Raw genomic sequence first — 22,703 nt, 5'->3', positions numbered from 1 at the left:
CAGAGTAAAATCCTACACGGTAATGCCTTTTGAGACACAAGCGTGAGGTTCCAAGCCCCACTCCAGGACTTGAGAATGTAATCCAAGTCAAGGTTTGATTTAAAAAAATCAAAGAATGAATAAAAAAGATAAGGTGGGAGAAATTAAGAGTACGAGGGAAAGCTAGCTAGAAATACAGAAACAAATAGTGAGAGTTTCCACAGGTATTTCAAAATGAAAAAGTAACTAAAGTAAGTGCTGGTCTTCGGGAGAGTGCGCCTGGGGAATTAATAATGGAAAATAAATTGAACAGATATTTTGTGCCTGTCTTCACTGTAAAAGATACATAAGAACATAAGAACATAAGAAATAGGAGCAGGAGTAGGCCATCTAGCCCCTCGAGCCTGCCCCGCCATTCAATAAGATCATGGCTGATCTGACGTGGATCAGTACCACTTACCCGCCTGATCCCCATAACCCTTAATTCCCTTACCGATCAGGAATCCATCCATCCGCGCTTTAAACATATTCAGCGAGGTAGCCTCCACCACCTCAGTGGGCAGAGAATTCCAGAGATTCACCACCCTCTGGGAGAAGAAGTTCCTCCTCAACTCTGTCTTAAACCGACCCCCCTTTATTTTGAGGCTGTGTCCTCTAGTTTTAACTTCCTTACTAAGTGGAAAGAATCTCTCCGCCTCCACCCTATCCAGCCCCCGCATTATCTTATAAGTCTCCATAAGATCCCCCCTCATCCTTCTAAACTCCAACGAGTACAAACCCAATCTCCTCAGCCTCTCCTCATAATCCAAACCCCTCATCTCCGGTATCAACCTGGTGAACCTTCTCTGCACTCCCTCCAATGCCAATATATCCTTCCTCATATAAGGGGACCAATACTGCACACAGTATTCCAGCTGCGGCCTCACCAATGCCCTGTACAGGTGCATCAAGACATCCCTGCTTTTATATTCTATCCCCTTCGCAATATAGGCCAACATCCCATTTGCCTTCTTGATCACCTGTTGTACCTGCAGACTGGGCTTTTGTGTCTCATGCACAAGGACCCCCAGGTCCCTTTGCACGGTAGCATGTTTTAATTTGTTTCCATTGAGATAGTAATCCCATTTGTTATTATTTCCTCCAAAGTGTATAACCTCGCATTTCTCAACGTTATACTCCATTTGCCATATCCTCGCCCACTCACTCAGCCTGTCCAAATCTCTCTGCAGATCTTCTCCGTCCTCCACACGATTCACTTTTCCACTTATCTTTGTGTCGTCTGCAAACTTCGTTACCCTACACTCCGTCCCCTCCTCCAGATCATCTATATAAATGGTAAATAGTTGCGGCCCGAGTACCGATCCCTGCGGCACGCCACTAGTTACCTTCCTCCAACCGGAAAAACACCCATTTATTCCGACTCTTTGCTTCCTGTCGGATAGCCAGTCCCCAATCCACTTTAACACACTACCCCCAACTCCGTGTGCCCTAATCTTCTTCAGTAGCCTTTTATGGGGCACCTTATCAAACGCCTTTTGGAAATCCAAAAACACCGCATCCACCGGTTCTCCTCCATCAACCGCCCTAGTCACATCTTCATAAAAATCCAACATGTTCGTCAAGCACGACTTTCCCCTCATGAATCCATGCTGCGTCTGATTGATCGAACCATTTCTATCCAGATGCCCTGCTATCTCCTCTTTAATAATGGATTCCAGCATTTTCCCTACTACAGACGTTAAGCTGACCGGCCTATAGTTACCCGCCTTTTGTCTCCTACCTTTTTTAAACAGCGGCGTAACATTAGCCGTTTTCCAATCAACCGGCACTACCCCAGAATGCAACGAGTTTTGATAAATAATCACTAACGCATCCACTATTACCTCTGACATTTCTTTCAATACCCTGGGATGCATTCCATCCGGACCCGGGGACTTATCCACCTTCAGTCCCATTAGTCTACCCAGCACTGCCTCTCTGGTAACATTAATTGTATTAAGTATTTCTCCTGCTGCCAACCCTCTATCGTTAATATTTGGCAAACTATTTGTGTCCTCCACCGTGAAGACCGACACAAAAAACTTATTTAAAGACTCAGCCATATCCTCATTTCCCACTATTAACTCCCCCCTCTCGTCCTCCAAGGGTCCAACATTCACTCTAGCCACTCTATTCCTTTTTATATATTTATAAAAACTTTTACTATCATTTTTTATATTAATTGCTAGCCTAGCTTCATAGTCTATCCTTCCTTTCTTTATCGCTTTCTTAGTCTCTCTTTGTTGTTTCTTAAATTTTTCCCAATCACTTGTTTCTCCACTATTTTTGGCCACTCTGTACGCAGCTGTTTTTATTTTAATACTCTCCTTTATTTCCTTCGTTATCCACGGCTGGTTCTCCCTTTTCTTACAATCCTTGTTTTTTGCTGGAATATATTTTTGCTGAGAACTGAAAAGGATCTCCTTAAAAATCCTCCACTGTTCCTCAGCTATCCTACCTGCCAGCCTGCTCTCCCAGTCTACCTTAGCCAATTCATCCCTCATCCTATCATATTTCCCTCTGTTCAAACAGAGGACACTATACAAATAACATCCTAGAATTAATTGTAAATCAGGAGGTGAGAGGGAGAGAGGAACTTAAGACAATTACAATCATCAAAGAAAGAGTACTGAAAAATTATTAGAACAAGTTCCCAGGTCCTGATGGACTTCATTCTGGGATCTTAAAATAATCGGAATTTGAGATAGTAATTGCATTAGTTATAATATCCCAAAATTCTCTAGATTCTAGAAAGATCACAACAGAATGGAAAATGGTGCGTGTAACTTCTCTATTCAAAAAAGGAGGGAGACAAAAAGCAAGAAACTATAGGCCAGTTATCTGAACATCTATATTAGGGAAAATGCTGGAATTTATTATAAAGGAGGCGATAGTAGTGAGCCACTTAGAAAATGTCATGCAATCAGGCAGTCAATATGGTTTCATGAAAAGGGAAATAGAGTTTGACTAAATTATTAGAGTTCTTTGAGGAAGTAACAAGCAACATGGAATATGAGGAACTGGTAAACGTTTCTACTTGGAAGGCGTTGAATGAGATGTCACTTCAAAAGGTTATTATACAAAATAAGAGCTCATGGCAGGGATTCGAGAAGGGAGATGTGGTGATGTATCAATGTGGAGTTTGGAGTCTCAGTTGAGATTTTCCCCACTCCCTGCTGCCCCATAATGAGTTTCACCCCCAGATGGCAGGAATCACTACTAGTTTCCAAAAACGAAGTTTAGAAGAATGAGAGGTGATCTTATAGAAACTTACAAGAACTTGAGGTGACTTGACAGGGTGGGTGCTCAAAGGATATTTCCCATTGTGGGAGGGACTAGGTCTAAGGATTGCAGCTTAAATGGGTCTATCATTTAATTTAAGACAGGAGGAAAATTCTTTTTCTCTCAAAGGGTTGTGAATCTTTGGAATTCTCGTCCCCAGAGCATTGTGGAGGAACGGTCATTGAATATTTTTAAGGCAAAGCTGGATAAAATCTTGATTAACAAGGAAGTCAAAGGTTATGAGGGCAAGCAGGAAAATGGAGTTGAGACCACAATCAGTCATGATCGTACCAAATGGTGGAGCAGGCTCAAGGGGCTGGATAACCCACTCCTGCTCCTAATATGTAAGCTTGAATACTACATGCTGCAGTCCGAGGGAGGACTGCATTGTCAGAGATGCCATCTTTCAGATGAAACCTTAAATCAAGTTGGCCTGCTCAAGCGGATGTTTAAAGATACCACGCAAACTACTCAAAGAAAAGGGAATTCCCTCAGTTTCATGACCAACATTCCTCCATCAAACAGATCAGGTTAACTGATCATTTATCTCATTGTCGCTGGGCGTGACAAGATGAGAATCGTGCGGTGTACAAACTGGCTGTTGCATTTGCCTGCGAGGCAACAGTGACAACTGTTCAGATAAAAGTCAATAAAAAGATAATAGTAAATCAGTAAGGCCCCATAGTGGGAATATAAAAGGTCCTTCCAATGTAAGTTTTTACTAAGCTAATCTTTTCTCATTATCTAGATCTCTCAATTCAATCATTCTGAATGTAGAGTTCCTCCAAGAAATCCATATCTTATTTCTAATATGGAGATTTAATATTGTACTGGGAACAATGTGACATACGCAGTCCCAACAACTTTCAATACCACCCCCTTAATTTAGTCTCATCGGTGGCATCCCATCCACCCTTCGGTTTTGATCCCGAACATTTTATTCACCAATTGTGAATGACGAAATGATTGGTCTAGTAGCAGGATCAATGTTACTTCAACTTTAGGTTAAAGGTCAAGTTAACTGCACAGAATTTGAAAACTGAGTCAGGTTCTGCACATTAATTAAAAATAAATCATCTTGGGTGACCTGACCAATTTGAAATCCATGATGTCTCAAGATGTCTGGAGCCAAATACATTAGAAAATGTTCACCAGTGCTTTCAGCTGTGAAATAGAAATGCTACTGTAATATCGACCGCCAGCTGCTGTGACTTATCACGCAATAAAAGTGTTCACCTTTTAATGATGTCTTGCATACTATCTTGCCTCTGATCTGCAGATAGGATTGTCCGTGACAAAGAGTCTGTCCGTTTCCACGTCACCTCAGCAAACGAGTCACTAACTAATTGCTGAATGCTGCGGCAATTCACATAACCAGAGGAAAGCCAGGAATTCCCAGTTGATTTAGGTTTTGTCAGTCTGTATTCACCGATCAGGAAGCAGACTCCCAACAGTTCTGTACCATAGACGGGCACCACAGAACAACGTTTCTCATTTATCAAAAAAATTCGATCCAAACGTTCCTTTATAAATTTTTTCTTTTCTTCTATAGAATCCTATAAATCAGAAACAAGATTTGCAAACGTGACAGGGAAAATAAAACACTGGATAAGCAGTAATTAGTATCAACAGTTAGTTCTAGAAGTACTAAAATTGTGGCAATGGCAGGACAGACCATACTATTCTTTTTCCTTGAAGTCATAGTCTACAATCTAGGTGGATTGGCCATGCTGAATTGACCTTAGTGTCAAAGGGATCAACAGGGTAAATATGTGGGGTTACGGGTATAGGGCCTGGGTGGGATTGTGGTCGATACAGGCTCGATGGGCCGAATAGCTTCCTTCTGCACTGTAAGGATTCAATCATAGAATCACTGCAGTGCAGAAAAGGCCATTTGGCCCACTGAGACTGCACCGATTCACTGACAGAGTATCTGACCCATCACACATCTCCCATGGCTAATCCATCTAACCCATGTATCTTGGGACACCAAGGAGCAATTTAGCATGGCCAATTCACCAAACCGGTACATCTTTGGACTGTGGGAGTAAGCTGGAGCACCCGGAGGAAACCCACGCAGACACGGGGACAATGTGCAAACTCCACACAGTCATCCAAGGCCGGAATCGAACCCGGGTCCCTGGCGCTGTGAGGCAGCAGTGCGAACCACTGTGCCGCCCCATGTTATCAATCCCTCCCTCCAATGGTGGTGCAACAGTGCCTCCATTGACAGGAGAGTACAATTACAGCATGACACGTCTGCATAGACACTTTCTAACATAGTAAGTAGTCTCACAACACCAGGTTAAAGTCCAATAGGTTTATTTGGTAGCACAAGCTTTCGGAGCACTGCCCCTTCATCAGGTGAGTGGAGAGGCAGTGCTCCGAAAGCTCGTGCTACCAAATACGCCTGTTGGACTTTAACCTGGTGTTGTGAGACTACTTACTGTGCACACCCCAGTCCAACCCCGGCAACTCCACATCTATTATAACAGTAATTTACAATACAAAATATTGATAGAAAGTGTGTAGCCTCTTTTAAATAACATGGATACAGTAGACAAACCAGTGCTCCCATAATTTTTCACAATCTAATTGTAAAAGTATTGTTCCTGGAAGAATAATATGAATACTCAGATTTGACATGAACAACCTTTATAGCCTGTTTAAAAGAATGGGGTTACCTGCGCAGCAGATCCTAGAGAAGATATCGGCCTTAGGATTGCTCCGTGCTCACCAGATGCTGAACTACTGACTGTTCTGGTTGTGAGGAAAGATGCTGAAAAACAGGCAAGTTTATGATTTGTGGTAAATGTGGAAGCATAAGCAGAGCATGTTAATTACACAGTCCTTCAGTCACTTACCTTGTGTTGAAATAGAGGTGGAGACAGAACCTGGTACCATTCCTTGCTGGTTTGCAGTTGCAGCGGATGCATTTTGGACTGCACTGCCTTGGGATGGTGTTTGCATCAGACCTTGACTTTGTTGCCGCATAATCTGTTGCCCCGGTGCTGATACAATTTGGAGGACATTACCTGTAATTTTTTTTATATTAAAAAGGGGAGTGAAGTGTGATTTTTCTCATACAAAGCAAACTTTATCAATATTCCCTGGCAGGGAGCTCCCCTTCACCTGGTTCTTTCTCAAGGTAGAACCAAGGTTTTCTTTCTTAATTGGATGTTGAGACCCCTGATTATTTTTTTATTTCAGGCTTACTGGCAGGAAAGCTGTGCAACTGTGAGCCTCTGGGGTAGGGTTCTCAGAGGGAGTTCTCCCATTATATGGCCAGAGGGCATGTGATATACTTTTCCCAGGCATCTTTACTCTGGATTCTTTTTGTTCTTGTATCCTAGCTCAGGGTTGAATCTGAACCCCCCCATGTTGTCTAGTGTATCCTCGCCAATTTACTATCTGGGCAAATGTCCAGGTCACAAATAGAAAATCAGACAATAAATTACTTAATTGAAGGAATTATCCTCTGTTTCTACAGAATCTCCCTAGTAATACAACATTGTATCAGGTCTCATTCCAGGTTTAAATTATTAAGCATCACTCATGGAACATAAATTTATAGTAGAAAACTTGGGTTCTTTTCTCTAGAAAAGAGGAGGCTGAGGGGTGATCTGACAGAAGTCTTGAAGATCTGAGAGCTTTCGAGGGGGTAGAAGAAGATATGTTTGCACCTGTGAGCGAAAACTAGGGGCCATAAAAATAAGGCGACAGGAGAAAAAGAAAATGGGTCAACAAAGCAAAAATTCTGATGAATGTTATGGGTGCGGGGCAGATCACCCCAGGAAAATTGTAAGTTCCAGGATTCTCTCTGCTTTGGCTGCAAGCGGAGAGGCCACATCCGAATTAAGCGCAAAGCCAAACAGAATGCACCTGGCTTAAACAAAAAAGAAAACACCTGGACTCCAGTGCACAATTTAGAACATGAGTCAGAAGAAGAATGCAATATATCACTTGAATAATGTCAAGAGGAGCAAATCCAATCCTGTATTATTAGTATAAAAACAAGATACTGCGGATGCTGGAATCTGAAACAAAAACAGAAAATGCTGGAAAATCTCAGCAGATCTGACAGCATCTGTGGGGAGAGAATAGAGCCAACGTTTCAAGTCTAGATGACCCTTCGTCAGCGCTCTGACAAAAGATCATCTAAAGCTTTGATGAAGGGTCATCTAGACTCGAAACATTGGCTCTATTCTCTCCCCACAGATGCTGTCAGACCTGCTGAGATTTTCCACCATTTTCTATAATATTAATATAAAACACGTGGCTACTAAACATGGAAATGGATACCAGTGCTTCTATTACTACCGTAGGAGATCAGACATTTAAATACCTCCAAGGCAGAGTGCAATCTCTAAAGTTAAGTAAAACAACAGCTAGATTGGCCACATACACGGGGGAAACCCTAAAAGCTTTGGGAACTACATCCCTGCCAGTGACTTATCAGCATCAGTCTTCTCAACTACTGATCATTGCCACAAGAGGCCAGTCTCATGGAACGAGATTGGTCATGTCAAATAAAGTTAAATTGGCTAGACATCTTCAGTATATTTGAGAATAGTTTGAGAAGAAGTTTAAAAAAAAATATCCAAGGTGTTTCAAAATGAATTAGGCAGAACTTGGGGAGTCTAGGTTAGAATTTACATTAATTTGGATACTACCCAAAACTATTTTGAGCTCACCCAGTGCCTTATGCCTTGCATCAAAAAGTCAAGACAGAACTTAAACATTTGGAAGAATTATGAGTCATTAGGCCAATATAGTTCTCAATATAGTTTTGGCTGCCCCCATCATAGCCATACTGAAATCAGACTGAACTCTATGCACATTTGTGTGGACTACAAATTTACTATCAATCAAGCAGCCAAGCTCGACAGATTTCCAATTCCAAAAATTGAGGATCTTTATGCAAAACTAGTGGGAGGCCTAACATATACAAAACTAGCCAGTTTTGCTGCCATGAGACTTCATGGGGTCCAATGTTGAAACTCCCAGGGTAACGCATTCCTGACTGCATACCATTGAGCCACCACCTCTGATGGGTCTATCCTGCTGGTGAGACAGGACATACACAGGGATGATGGTGGTAGCTGGGACTTTATCTGTAAGGTATGATTCTGTGAGTATGACTATGGCAGGTTGTTAGTTGATTAATCTGTGAGACAGCTTTCCCAATTTTGGCACAAGTCCCAGCTGTTAGTAAAGAGGACTTTGTAGGGTCGAAAGTGCCAAGCTTGCTGTTTTCCTTTTCGATGCCTAGGTCAATGCCAGGTGGTCCATTCAGTTACATTCCTTACCAACTTTCTCTAGTGGTTTGATATGACTGCACGGGTTGCTAGGCCATCTTAGAGAGCATTTAAGAGTCATGGAGGACATGTGACTCCAGCAACATGGTTGACTCTTAGCCATCCTCTAAAATGGCTGAGTAAGTCATCGCCATCTTCTCAAGGACAATTACAAATGGGCAATAAACGCTAGCCTTAGTGATGCTTATATCCCATGAATGAATAATGAAAAATATAATCATAGAATCATAGGATCCATACATTACAGGAGGCCACTTGGCCCACCAAGTCTGCACCAACAGCAATCCCACCCAGGCCCTATTCCTGTAACCCCCACGTATTTGCCCTGCTAATCCCCCTGACACTAAGGGGCAATTTAACATGGCCAATCAACCTGACCCGCACATCTTTGGAGTGTGGGAGGAAACCAGAATACCCGGAGGAAACCCACGCGGACATGGGGAGAATGTGCAAACTCCACACAGACAGTGACCTGAGGCCGGAATTGAACCCGAATCCCTGGCACTGAGAGGCAGCAGTGTTAACCACTGTGCCACCATGCCACCCTGAGGGGTATGGTGGGACATGATGGAGGATGGAAGTTTTGGATCTTTACTTGATGTTTCTGGGCAGACAACCTGCTATGGTAACTGCATCTGGCCAAGTGTTGACTGTGCAGTGAAGAATTTAAATTTTGTATCATCAGCTGGATGGAGCTCTCTGCTTCTTGCATCTTGGAAAATAATCTGCGGGAGTTTTCACCTTACATCAATATTGTTAACCAGATGATTCCACTTTGGCATCACTTATGATACGTCAGAAGCAGCAATGCAACTACACCATCACCCAGTAACCACAGACTGCAACTACAATGTTGTCTGTACCTGTCTGCATGGAGATTCGGAGTGTGTAGACATTTTTAAATGTAAAAACCTACATAAAATGTCCAAAAATCACCACAACAGGCAATTACATTTTGGGGAAAGACACAAGGGATACACAAGACAAATATTTTAAATGACATGCCATATCCATGGTCATTGCTTGCTACTGGATGTACCTTGTAACTGGAGATGTTGGCCTGCAGTGAGCTGCCGCAGCTGACTGCTAGATAAGGTAAACTTGTTGCCCTGGAAGTGCAGCGTCACTGGCTGACTATTCTGAGTGCCGCGTCCTTGTCCACCAGCTATGGAGGCAAGCTGAGCAATGCTAACGACTTCTCCACCTGCGAGGCAAGGACAATGTGCAATGCAATTATAAACAAGAAATCTGGACCATTGTCCCCTGGCAGTTAGTAAATCTGCACCCAAAGCTCTACTCATGCAAGGTCATCTACAGTGCTCAAACAAGGTGTCAGAGAAGTTTATGCAGGAAAAGCAAAGTGAGATCAAGTTTTAAAAATTGGCCAGGTGATTGATTATCCAGCTAATCAGTGAATATCCAAGAGATATCAGACATCCATCCTGATCTTCAAATGGAATTTTCTGGAAATGCTGGATGAAGACAAGAATTAAACAGCAATACTGGTTCATTCCCAGTTGACTTTGTCCATTAGGTTTTTCTACGCTCATCCACAGGGTGTGGGCATTGCTGGCAAAGGCAGCGTTTATTGCCCATCCCTAATTGCCCCCAGAGAAGGTAGTGGTCAGCTGCCTTTTTGAATACAAATGAGTAGTTTTCTAGACCACTGTGAAGAGAGGCCAGGAGTCAACCAAATCGCTGTGGGTATGGAGTTACACATAGGCCAGATCAGGTAAGGACAGCAGGTTTTCCTCTCAGGAATTTTTGCAATTTTTAAAAATAAAAATAGACCACCACCATCAAAATCAGCTTTTTATTCCAAATTTATTTAAATCAAATTTATATTCTCCAGCTTTTGTGGTGGGATTAGAATTTATTTCTCTGATCATTAGTCCATATTAATTCAGTAACATAACCACCATGCTACCGTACTACTGATGTGTATAATCAGAAAACTCTTTGGATATTGTCTGGCCTGGTATAGGATTAGCTAACATTGTTAAAGGTAGAATTAGATCATATATAAGCAAAGCACTTTTCGCTCTGATAAGGCTTCTCTTTATTCCTTTTCCCTCATCCCACCCACAATGACTAACTGTGGATCAACCTCAACCGAATGCATTTTATTCTGCAGTTTAATAAACCTTTTTGCCCGGTTTATTATTGATTGTTATTTTAACTTGGGAGCACTTATGGCTTTCCATTCCAGCCAAATGGCTCAAACAAAATGTCCCTGTGAGGCACTTGGTAGATTTCTATGAATAAAGCTGATGGGAGGTGAAAGGAAATTTCAAAAGCAACACCCATGTCCAACGCTATCGGAGGGTGGGGTCAGATCTGTTCTCAGCTGCCTGTAAAACCTTAAATGACACCCTGTTATCAGTGTTATGAAAGTGAGGTGCATTTTCACACTGCCTTTCCAAGAGCACCTGCAAACAGGAAAAGCAAAACAGGCCAGAGTATCTGCTGAAATTTATTAAACTCCTGCTGTCTGTTATCAATGCTTCCTGAAATATCAGAGGGACAATTTACCTCTTGGACTCAACTCACAAACACTGTCAGTTAACTTTACTACATTTATCAGGAAGAAGGCAACAGTATCAAGCCCCTGACAGATAATGAAATGAACTTTGGCAGCTATTTCTATTTGCTACAAATGCCTTAAGTGAAAATCCTGAATTTTGTGCACGATAATTAAATAGAACTTGAGCACAGTTGTTTGGATGGATTTCTAAACTTGCATATAGCTGTTTTTAATCAGCGTGGATAGGAAATCTTTTCCAGCTTCACTTAAATACAACAGGGAAAAAGGAGCCTAATTTAACACATTAGCACTGCTGACAGCAAGGACAAGACTGACGACATTACTTCCCCCATTCCCAACTCGCTCTTAATTAGAACATTTTGCAGCATAATCTCCGAATACTGAGACCATGATACCAATTGTGGGTCTGAACACATACACAAGGTTATAAGGCAACAACATTAACACAGGGCAATATTAGAGATATGATTAATTAGCATAAAAGTGAAGCACTGTGCTATATGCACTTTTACGCAATACTACCACAGAATTTGATGCAGCTCAAGTAAGGAAAACCAACTGACTAACAATCATTCTAAAAACTATCACCTAAATTTTTGACGTGCCCAAGCATAATTCTTCAAGACTTGCTACTTTGAAAAAAATTAAGCAGCTTTTGTAAAGGCAGTGCATTATCGAGAGGATAAATATATCTTCAGGTCAGTACTCAATATTGAAAAGACATGCTAGAAGGCAACGTACATACAAAAGTGAAGCAAAGGACAGTGTTTTTGTTCAGTAGCCAAGAACCATGGCCAGAGCTTGTCTAAAGAAATATCAGCAGGTGAATTAGTCCCTTACCAACAGAGAGATTTGCGTGAATAGGGCAGCAAAAGAGAATTTGGAACAAAGGTTGGAAATTTGGCTGTTCATGAGGGACAGCCACTGCCAGCAAGAAATGAGTGAGTCATGCAACAGTAATAAGTGGGAGAATTAGGCAATATTTGTGAGGCCACTTACTAGGCAATCGTGCCTGGGCCTGTGAAGTCAGCACCAGCCTCTGATGCAGCACATTGGTTGTCGGGGTGGTGTGAGCGGAGGAGGCCTGTTGCTGGGCCTGACCTGAGTGCGAGGCCTGGGAAACGGCCTGTCCCTGCTGGGTGACCAGGCCCGCTGTGCTGCCCAGGGCAGGGCTGGCTGTGCTAGAGGTGATGGCGCTGTTCACCGCCTGCTGCTGTCCCGCTGCGCTGGCAGAAGTCTGAGTCATCTGAAACGGAGTCGCTGCTGCAAATGACAAGCGGTTGGTTTGTGCTGGCCAACAACGAGAGACTTTCATCAAAATATATTCACATTTCATTCTTTGCAAACTCACCACATCTCTAAAAAAAAAACTTAGGATGACAGTGATTAAAATTCAAATCATACTCACCCGGTTACTGAAAACTAACCAGGTTTTTCTTCAAGTCGGCACAATATACGCAACCCTAAGTCGTCTGATTCTCATTGAAATAAAAAAACTGTATACTCCACTCCAAGTAGCATTTTGTTTCAACTCTGACTCAAGGGTAGCACTTTCGGCCCGAGTCAGAAGGCTGTAGGTTCAAGTCCCAATCCAGGGCCTTGAGCACAATGCAGACTAACACGCTCAATGCAGTACTGAGGGAATGCTGCAGTGTCAGAGGTGTCATCTTTCAGATGGGAGATTGACCGAGGACAAGTCTTTCCTCTCAGGTAGATGTAAAAGATCCTGTGACACTCTTGTCGAGGAACAGCAGGATAGTTCTCTCTGGTGTCCTGGCCATAACTTATCTCTCAGTCATTTATTTTTACGTTGTTTTTGGGAGCTGACTTTTTCAATTAGTTTCTGTGCTTTCCTACAACAGTGACTGAACTTCAAAACAAAAGCTTCATTGGTTGTGACGTGCTTTTGAGATCATTACACAAGTGCAAGTCTTTGGCCAACAGCCAGAACCATGAATGAGAGCAAGTAGTTTCATAAAGCCTAGGAAGTGTCTGAAACACAGCCAGAATTACAGTGACTGTGAACACTTTTGTCACTCCCAGAGGTTATAATGTTTTTGGACTGGTGATAATAGATTACCACATCGCACTTCATCCAATCCAAACAAGGAAAAGCAAAAATGTGTCACATATCTTAACCACATAATAAGAAAGTTGAGAAAGTATTGCAGGGGAATCCTCAGCTTGTGCAATGCACGGATGTATTTTCCAATAGCTTTATGGATCTTTATGGCGGCATGGTAGCACAGTGGTTAGCACTGCTGCTTCACAGCGCCAGGGACCCGGGTTCGATTCCCGGCTTGGGTCACTGTCTGTATGGAGTTTGCACATTCTCCCCGTGTCTGCATGGGTTTCCTCCGGGTGTTCCGGTTTCCTCCCACATTCTGAAAGACGTGTTGGTTAGGTGCATTGACCCAAACAGGCACCGGACTGTGGCGACTAGGGGAATTTCACAGTAACTTCATTGCAGTGTTAATAATGTAAGCCTTACTTATGACTAATAAATAAACTTTAACCAATCTCAGGATAAGGAGTCAACCATTTAGGACTGAGATGAGAAGAAATCGCTTTACCGGAGGATTGTGAATCTTTGGAATTTTATCCAAAGATTCTTAGTCATCGAATATATTCAAGACAGATCAATCATTTTTGGATAGTAAGGGAATCAAGAGATATGGATAAGTTTGGGCAAGTGGAGTTGAGATAGGAAATGAAATATAACCGTATTGAATTAAGTTGGTGGAAATTAGCGCAAATGGTAGCGTGCTCAGTTAGGTTAGGTTGATTGGCCATGCCAAATTGACCTTAGCATGAGAGAGGTAGTGGGATCGATGTCCACATTCTCCACTCTAATTTTGGGCAGCACAGTCCAGAGGCCCAGGTTCAATTCTGGCCTTGGGTCACTGTGTGGAGTTTGCACATTCGCCCCTTGTCTGTGTGGGTTTCCTCCAGGTGCTCAAGTTTCCTCCCACAGTCCGAAGATGTGCAGGTTAGATGGATTGGTCATGCTAAATTGCCCCTTAGTGTCCCAAGATGTGTAGGTTAGGGGGATTAGCGAGGTAAATATGTGGGGTTATGTGGGATCGAGGCTCAGGTAAGATGCTCTGTCGGAGAGTTGGTTCCAACTTGATGGGCCGAAAGGCCTCCCTCTGCACTGTAGGGATTGGCAGAGCAGAATGGAAGGACCAAATGGTCTAATCTCGCTCTTCTTTCTCGTATTCTTGTGTCCTTAGAAGCCAAGTTCCTGCTTTAGGTCATAGTCTTTCTCGAACAAACAGAGCTGTACAATTCAGAGGCAAGGCTGATGACTGCAAACTGCACTCCCAATAGCAGCCCAGACATGGAAGGCAACATTACCATACAGGCTTTACTGCTAGGTTCAGAATCCACTTTTGTACAAATAGTGAAACGGTCGTGTTTTTACAGTCTAGCACTCATCATCTCTGGACAGACACAATTCTGCAGATTTCATATAAACAGATCTCCTCCTACGACCATAAACCGATTTTCAAAAAAAAAGCATTTTTTTAATGCCTTAATGGTATTTCTTGTGTGGGGCTGGTTAGCTCAGTTGGCTAGATGGCTAGCATGTGGTTCAGAATAATGCCAATTGCATCAGTTTGATTCCCATTGTGGCAGAGGTAGACTTCCGACATTGTCCTATCGTTGTCCTATCCCGTAGAGCGGAAGGCAATGGCAAACCACCACCAACAAAAACTGCCATGAATACGACTCTCAGGATGAAGCACCAGCAGACAATGTGCCACGGACCTGCCTTTGGGCAAAGTACCAATAGATCAATGGGTGAATATTTCCCCAAGGCACTCAATGGCAGCCGTATCCTGAAACAAAGTCTGCAGGATCAGCTAAATCAATGGCCTTCAATATTAAACTAGTAATTACAAAAATTGGGGCATTTCTAGATGTTTAGAAATAATTTGGTCTAGATTTTCAAGATATTAAGACAAACAGATAGGAAAAATTGTAATAAACTGCATTGAAAAGTTGGGGAATCTGGTACTGGGGGAATGGTCTTAAAAAAAATGATGTGGAGATGCCGGCGTTGGACTGGGGTAAACACAGTAAGAAGTCTCACAACACCAGGTTAAAGTCCAACAGGTTTATTTGGTAGCAAAGGCCATTAGCTTTCGGAGGGCTGCCCCTTCATCAGATGAGTGGGAGTTCCATTCACAAACAGGGCATATAAAGACACAAACTCAATTTACAAAATAATGGTTGGAATGCGAGTCTTTACAGGTAATCAAGTCTTAAAGGTACCTTTAAGACTTGATTACCTGTAAAGACTCGCATTCCAACCATTAGTTTGTAAATTGAGTTTGTGTCTATATATGCCTTGTTTGTGAATGGAACTCCCACTTACCTGATGAAGGGGGTAGCCCTCCGAAAGCTAGTGGCTTTTGCTACCAAATAAACCTGTTGGACTTTAACCTGGTGTTGTGAGACTTCTTACTAAAAAAAGCCAGGAATGAAATTAGGAAATATTTCCTCATACAAAAGGTTGTAGAAGTTTGGACACTCTTCCACAAATGACAGTTAGTGTTGGATCAATGATTAATTTTGAAACCAATAAGATTTTTGTTAACCAAGGTATTAAGAGATATCGGGCATACGAAGTTGGGTTGCAGACCAGCAACGATGTGCAGCCAAATAAGCTCGAAGGTCTAAATGGCAGGCTCTTGCTTCAATGTTCAGGAAGATGTAGTGATCTTTGGGATTACCATCAAGTGCTGCAATCTGAAAGTCAGCATCTCAAGTTCCCCACTCTCTCGCACAAGAAAATTTAAAAATGTCTTTGCAAGTTCCGCCAGGACAAATATTTACTTTGCACCTTGCCGAAATGTAAGTATTGGTGATTTTAAATTACCACGTTAAGAACCACACCTGTAAATTTAACAAGTTACCAATAGCTGAGGAAACAAGAGAAAACATTTGCTGGAGAAGATTTCTAGGTTAGTGTTCAAGCTCTGCTTAAGCCAAAACCCATGCTGTTAATAATATGGACAGTATTATGCAGTATTTATATTCTATAAACAATTTAAAGGTTTCTCTGCTACAATTGATAATTTCATGTAAAACAGTTCAATCACCTGTTGAGGGTGGATACTGCCACCCTCCAATTTAAAAACAGCATTCGGCATTTCATGACCAGCTACTTCTTCCAGCTTCACTTGACAGTAAAAAGAGCCCCTTTTACACTCAAAATGTTCCACTTGTGCAGCATAGTTTCTCCGATTGCACAACGGGCAAAGGGGCAGGGGATGGATGAAAGGGAGATGAAGGGGCAGGGGAACCGCTGGGCATGTGGGATTGGGAACGCAGTCTTGGCGATGGACATTGAAATCCCCCACCCTCGTGCTTACTGCAAGTTGCGTTCAACGTGTAGGAGTCCTGATGAGTCAGTGGGGGTGGGGGGGATGTTGAGAACTCCAAGGGCAACTCCCTCCTGACTCTATACCACTGTGCCATAACCTTTGGTCAGTCGATCCTGTTGGCAATTCAAGACATACCCCAGGTAGGTGATTGTGTTATCTAGGACATTGTACAGTATGAATACATGAGTATGACTATGGCAGGCTGTTAGTTGCCTAGTCTGTGAGGCAGCTCTTCCAAATCTGGTGCAGGCCCCCATGTGAGCAAGAAGGATTTTGCAGTGTCGACAGGGCTAGGTTTGCTGTTGTCGTCTTCAGTGCTCAAGTCCATGTTAATGTCCGCTTTCATTCCTTTCTGTACTTTGCAGCAGTTTTGATACAACTGAGTGGCTTGTTAGGCCATTTCAGAGATCATTGAGGAGTCAACCACAATATTATGGGTCTGGAGTCACACGTAGGCCAGACCAGGTCAGGTCATCAGATTTCCTTCCCTAAAGAACATTAGTGAACCGGATGGGTTTTTAATGACAATCGGCAACAGTTCCATGGTCACTATTACCGAGACTAGCTTTTTAATTCCAGGCTTATTAACCAAATGTAAATTCCACCAGCTGCTGTATTTCCCCAGAGCATTAGCCCAGTGACATTACCACTACGCCCCTGTCTCCCCAGCAAAAATGATTGCAGCCACTAGATGACAGGATTGATATGCCTCACAGCTGATTGGCCTGGCAATAGCGTCTGGTCTTCACATCAAGACTGACTGACTCGATATGGTGACACAGTCTTTGAAACTGTATGTCACACACTCAACACCATCAGGGAGAGGGACAAAGAACGGGGAGGAAAAATCTCAACAGGAATATTCATTTATAAATTCAAAATAGCCATTTTTTTTTGTTTCTAAAATTTAAAAACTTAGACATTCTGTGCTACATTGCCACTGTGAGGATTTTACAGGGTAACAGACACGCTAACGTGCCAGCAGATTTCAGAGGAGACCAGACTAACCAGGGGAGAATACAACACTCAAACTTCATCCCTAAATTATACACACTTGGTACAATCTTTACAAGCTGAAGGGCGTTACCTGATAGTTTAATATACAATCTGATTAAAAATTGTTGATCAACAGATGTTAATCAGACCCAATATTTTAAGACTAATGTATCCTTCAGGTAACTCAGTATACTCCCATCTTTAGTCAGAATGACTGTCCAAGATTTCCAGCACGAATTAGAGGCCAAGATGTTGTATTGTCAATGGAACAGTAGCTCGGCATGAAACTCCATTTGCTGACCTATAAACCTGGTGAAACTATTTCATTTAAATGGAGTGGAGTTGTTACTTACCCTGGGCAGAAGTCATAACCTGAGAAGCGGGCACTGCCACAGCTGAAGACTTGCCACGCACTTGTCCTTGATGGGTTGCAGCAGCAGAAGTTGCGCTGGGTGTACGCTGGGCCTGAGTACCAACGACCACAACCGTCCGATCATCTGGCTTTTGTCCGTACTGTACAGGCTGGAACAACCTTGGCATTTATTTGAAGAACACAAATCATAAATATTAACATCACGTTGTGGGAATGGAGTGTGTTAACACTTTGGTTGGGGGCAAAACAGGACAGCACATTGCAAGAATCAATATGTAGTATCATAAGACATTACGCTGTTTCCTGGTCTCATCCCAGAGACTACAGTACGCAATCTAGGCTGATGAAAAGTTAATATGCTGCCCTGCTTGCTCTCTCGGGTGGTCCTTTAAAAAAAAAAAATCTTTCATGGGATGTGAGCATCGCTGGCAAAAGCCAGCATTTGTTGCCCATCTCCAATTGTCCTTGACAGATGGTGGGAAACATCAACAATTCACGGCACTAACTGAACAAGAGCAGCGGAATTCACCATCAGTGCCTTGGCCAATATTTAACACCTCAACCAACAACACTGAAATTATCTGGTAATTATCTCATTGCTGTTTGTAGGACTTTTCTTACTATACTTTAAAAAGGGCTTCAACGGCTGTAAAGAATTATAGCACATCCTGAGGTTAAAAAGGTGCTAAATTAATTCTTTTTCTTTCAGCATTGATGCGGCATTGAACAAACTAGCACCTTACAGTAACAGACAGCAGCGGATCGGCACAAAGAAATAATTAAAAAGCACATTTAAATAAAAATTCATTCACGTGTGTGTCGCTGGTTATGTCAGCATTTATTGCTTATCCCTACTTGCCCTCGAGAAGGTGTTGGTGAGCAGCCTTCTTGAACCCCTGCAGTCCCTATGATGCAGATACACCCACAGAGTTGTGTGCACATGCGCACAGTGGAGGGGTGGTAGAGAGGTCCAGGATTTTAACCCAGTGACAGCGAAAGAACGGCAATAACTTTGCAAGTCAAGATGGTGAGTGACTTGGAGGGAGAACCTCCAGGCGGTGGTGTTCCCAGGTACCTGCTGTCCTTGTCCTTCCCAGTAATAACAGCTGTGTGTTTGGATATTGGCTTTAATCGCAAGAGGAGTGAAATTTGTGTTACAGCTGTAAAGACCTCAAATTAGACCGCATCTGGGAGTACAGAATTCAGTTCTGGGAACCGTATTAAAGGAGGATGCTATGATTCCGGAGTTGAGAGGGTTGGCTTATGAGGAGAGACTGAGTAGACTGGGGCTATACTCATTGGAATTTAGAAGAATGAGGGGAGATCTTATAGAAATATATAAAATTATGTGGGGAATAGATAAGATAGAAGCAGGGAAGTTGTTTCCACTGGCAAGTGAAACTAGAACTAGGGGGCATGGCCTCAAAATAAGGGGGAGCAGATTTAGGACTGAGTTGAGGAGGAACTTCTTCACACAAAGGGTTGTGAATCTGTGGAATTCCCTGCCCAGTGAAGCAGTTGAGGCTACCTCATTGAATGTTTTTAAGGCAAGGATAGATCAATTTTTGAACAGTAAAGGAATTAAGGGTTATGGTGAGTGGGCGGGTAAGTGGAGCTGAGTCCACAAAAAGATCAGCCATGATCTTATTGAATGACGGAGCAGACTCGAGTTATGTTCTTGTGTCTTAGAGGGAGTACAGTGCAGGTTCACCAGCTGATACACTCGGGCTAAAAAGCTTAAATTATGAGGACACTTCTGAACATAATAGGCTTGGATTTACTCGAGAATAGATGATTATGGATGGACCTTACTGAGGTGTTTAAGCTGCTTAAAGGAATTGACAAGATAGAGAGAGAAACTATTTCCTCTGGTGGGGGTAGTCCAGAGCAAGGGGACATAACCTCAAAATTAAAACAAGGCCATTCAGGAAGCACTTATCTCACACAGTCAGAAATCTGGAACTCTGTTCCCCAAAAGGGAGTCAATTGAAAATTTCCCAAAAAGGGAGTCAATTTTCAAAACTGAAATTGATACAATCTTTTTTGGTAATGGCATCAAGGGGTATGGAGTATAGATAGAGTAGGCCATTCAACCATGATCTAACTAAATGGTGGAACAGGCTTGAGGGGCTGAATGATCTATTCCTGTCCCTGCTCTTGTCAGCAGTTGGACTGCCCTCTTATCCTCAAACTGGTGAGGCAAAAGCAATGGAGACAAGAGAAAGGGATTTTGGATTTTCTTAAAAAGAACAGAAACAAAGCACACTGACTGGAGATAGAGGAGTTTTAGTTCTACACAACTTTTGCTTCTAATGTGTTAGAAATACTGTCAGTGGCGACATTATTATATAAATAACTTGCCACATTTAACATGCAAGTCACAGGGTAGACACACTATGACACTCTATTTTGAGCTTTGAAGAGATTCAGCTGGGACAGCTGTTCAGGTCAAAAGATAGATACAGAGATGGCGCTCATTTGGCCCATCAATCCTCAAGTTTCCGCTGTCCACCCCCAAACATGCTCCTTGGAAAATTACAGGACTTTTAGCTCCCCTACCCCAGCATTCCGAAACGTTTCTGGTGAATAAGTTCTTGAGGCTGAAACTTGGTGCTAATTGTCTGTTTAAGTGGGAATAATTGTATTAATTATAAATAATGCCCATGTGACTAAACCTTGGGGGTCACTGGTTCAACAAAAAAAAAAAGAGGAAAACATTCCCCGCCAACAAGATAGTGGATAATGTGCACACAAATCCAAAGAAGTGTGGGTTAGGTGGAGTGGCCATGCTAAATTGCCCCTTAGGTGGCAGGGGGACCAGGTAAGGTAAATGCGTGGGGTTAAGGGAACGGGGCCTGTGTGGGATTGTGGTCAGTGCAGACTCGATGGGCTGAATGGCCTCCTTCTGCACTGTAGGGATTCTATAACCCTGGTGCGGTATAACTAGGGCTTTGTATAGCTCAAGCAGGACTTCCATCCCTTTTGTTCCAGACTTCTAAATAAAAAGAAAAGGTTAAATATGCAAGGCAGCCACCTACTTGCTGACTTTCACTTTAACTGGTCTGGGTCTAGGTGGGAGATCTGGCGAGTAGTAGATTTCCTCAATGAGTTTCCTCGTCACTTTCCGTTTGGGAATGACAGTCTCAGTCTCGTATCGAGACAATTTATTTTCGATCCCGGTTAGATTGAAGGGAGACAAGTCAACATTCTGAAGATAAAGAAACAGTGGCAGTCATCTTGAGACACCTACTGATAATCAAGGACAAAGTGAGAGCAAAATAACTTTTCAGCACCTACCTTCCACGGGTCATATTCGAGCACTTTCAACACGACAGAGGCAATTGTGTACTGCAGTGCTCGGAACACATAGGCTGAACAGAGAGACCTGGGACACTTTAGGTTCGGATGATTACATATCCTTCTCAGCTGCATCAGAAGGTTAAGAACACTAACAAAATGGCGAGACCTCAGGGCTTCTATTGTGCTGTTGATTAGAGGAGATTTTAAAGTCAGCATACAACTAGAAACGAGCAACCGAAAACAGAAAAACTGATAGATTCCTCAGCCAGCCTCTGTCTATCCAAGCTGATATATGATAGGGCAGGATCAAGTCTTGGCTGCGATTTGCTTCAAGATTCTATAAACTTACCAAAGGGTTCAGACAAGGGTCCCAGGCTGAGGGGCAAGAAAGAGTTGCCAGCCAATTCCCCAGCTGAGAGGCATGTCATAAGGTTACGGGCTGAAAAGAGAGTCAAAGTTGACTCGAATGCCCGATGTATTTTAATAGACTACCAATAGAGAGTGCCTAAACTCAGAGCAGAACGGTCAGTTGGATGGGCTGCAAGCTAACCCTCAATCTCCAGACAGAAGCTGGAGAGGGGAGCAGGGGGGGAATCCTTGGCCAAAGGAGTCCCAAATTGAAGAGGTTAGACAGGAATATGCAAACCATTACAACTCAACTCTCAGATATCATAAAGCAACACAGAGCAAAGTAAAGTTTATTTATTAGTCACGAGAAAGGCTTACATTAACACTGCAATGAAGTTACTGTGAAATTCCCCGAGTGGCCACATTCCGGCACCTGTTCGGGTCAATGCACCTAACTAGCACGTCTTTCAGACTGTGGGAGGAAGACCGGAGCACCCGGAGGAAACCCACGCAGACACGGTGAGAACGTGCAAACGCCACGCAGACAGTGACCCAAGACGGGAATTGAACCCAGGTCCCTGGCGCTGTGAGGCAGCAGTGCTAACCACTGCGCCACCCAGATTGCTTTCTAAGCGGTATCTATTCGGCATCATACGGAAAATACGACTTACCCAGATTGGAACATGACGTCCTCATACATGATTTTCTGCCTCTTTGACAGGCAGCATTTCAGAATGTGCTCATATTTCTTTGGCAGCTGTTTCTCCACATCCCTCTTTGATCGTCGCAAGATGAACGGTTGAATCATCTGAAGGTGAAGATCCACGCACTTTTAAATTCTACATCTATTTTAGTACTTGTAATTAACAATGTAAATCAGAAAATTATTTAATGCTGACAAACTTGCTGCAAATGCTGCTACACGTTTTACAAGAACAGGGAGCAGACAGAAAAAGAGAGCGAGCGAGAGGGAGAGATGTCATTAACATGGTGTCAGAAAACAGCAAGCAACCTGAGGTGAGCAGTAGAGGCAAACTTCTAAATACTATCCAAAATGCAGTTTATAATAGTTGCTCGTGTAAACTTATTTCACAGGAAAGAAGAAAAACGTGCAGAAGTTGGTCAAGGTA

At 42.8% G+C, this 22,703-nt stretch overlaps 1 protein-coding gene across 12 annotated transcripts in view; it reads right to left on the bottom strand.

The window, feature by feature from the left end:
• The window catches only part of ep400 (E1A binding protein p400), a 141,041-nt gene that overhangs the window by 53,643 nt on the left and 64,695 nt on the right, over positions 1 to 22,703 (bottom strand). For 10 of the 12 annotated variants that reach the window (XM_078227158.1, XM_078227162.1, XM_078227159.1 and 7 more), the window contains 9 exons: positions 22,245 to 22,381; positions 21,223 to 21,409; positions 20,964 to 21,133; positions 17,906 to 18,084; positions 12,163 to 12,453; positions 9,658 to 9,822; positions 6,165 to 6,335; positions 5,985 to 6,079; positions 4,537 to 4,856 (listed from right to left, as the gene is read on the bottom strand). In XM_078227158.1, coding sequence (XP_078083284.1) covers positions 4,537 to 4,856; positions 5,985 to 6,079; positions 6,165 to 6,335; positions 9,658 to 9,822; positions 12,163 to 12,453; positions 17,906 to 18,084; positions 20,964 to 21,133; positions 21,223 to 21,409; positions 22,245 to 22,381 — 1,715 coding nt within the window. The remainder of the gene's footprint in view (positions 1 to 4,536; positions 4,857 to 5,984; positions 6,080 to 6,164; positions 6,336 to 9,657; positions 9,823 to 12,162; positions 12,454 to 17,905; positions 18,085 to 20,963; positions 21,134 to 21,222; positions 21,410 to 22,244; positions 22,382 to 22,703) is intronic. The other 2 variants (XM_078227161.1, XM_078227169.1) reach the window with 2 other exon arrangements.

This window comes from Mustelus asterias, chromosome 13, assembly GCF_964213995.1.
Source record: "Mustelus asterias chromosome 13, sMusAst1.hap1.1, whole genome shotgun sequence".
Lineage (NCBI taxonomy): Eukaryota > Metazoa > Chordata > Chondrichthyes > Carcharhiniformes > Triakidae > Mustelus > Mustelus asterias.
This window is presented reverse-complemented; position numbering and strand designations above follow the sequence as displayed.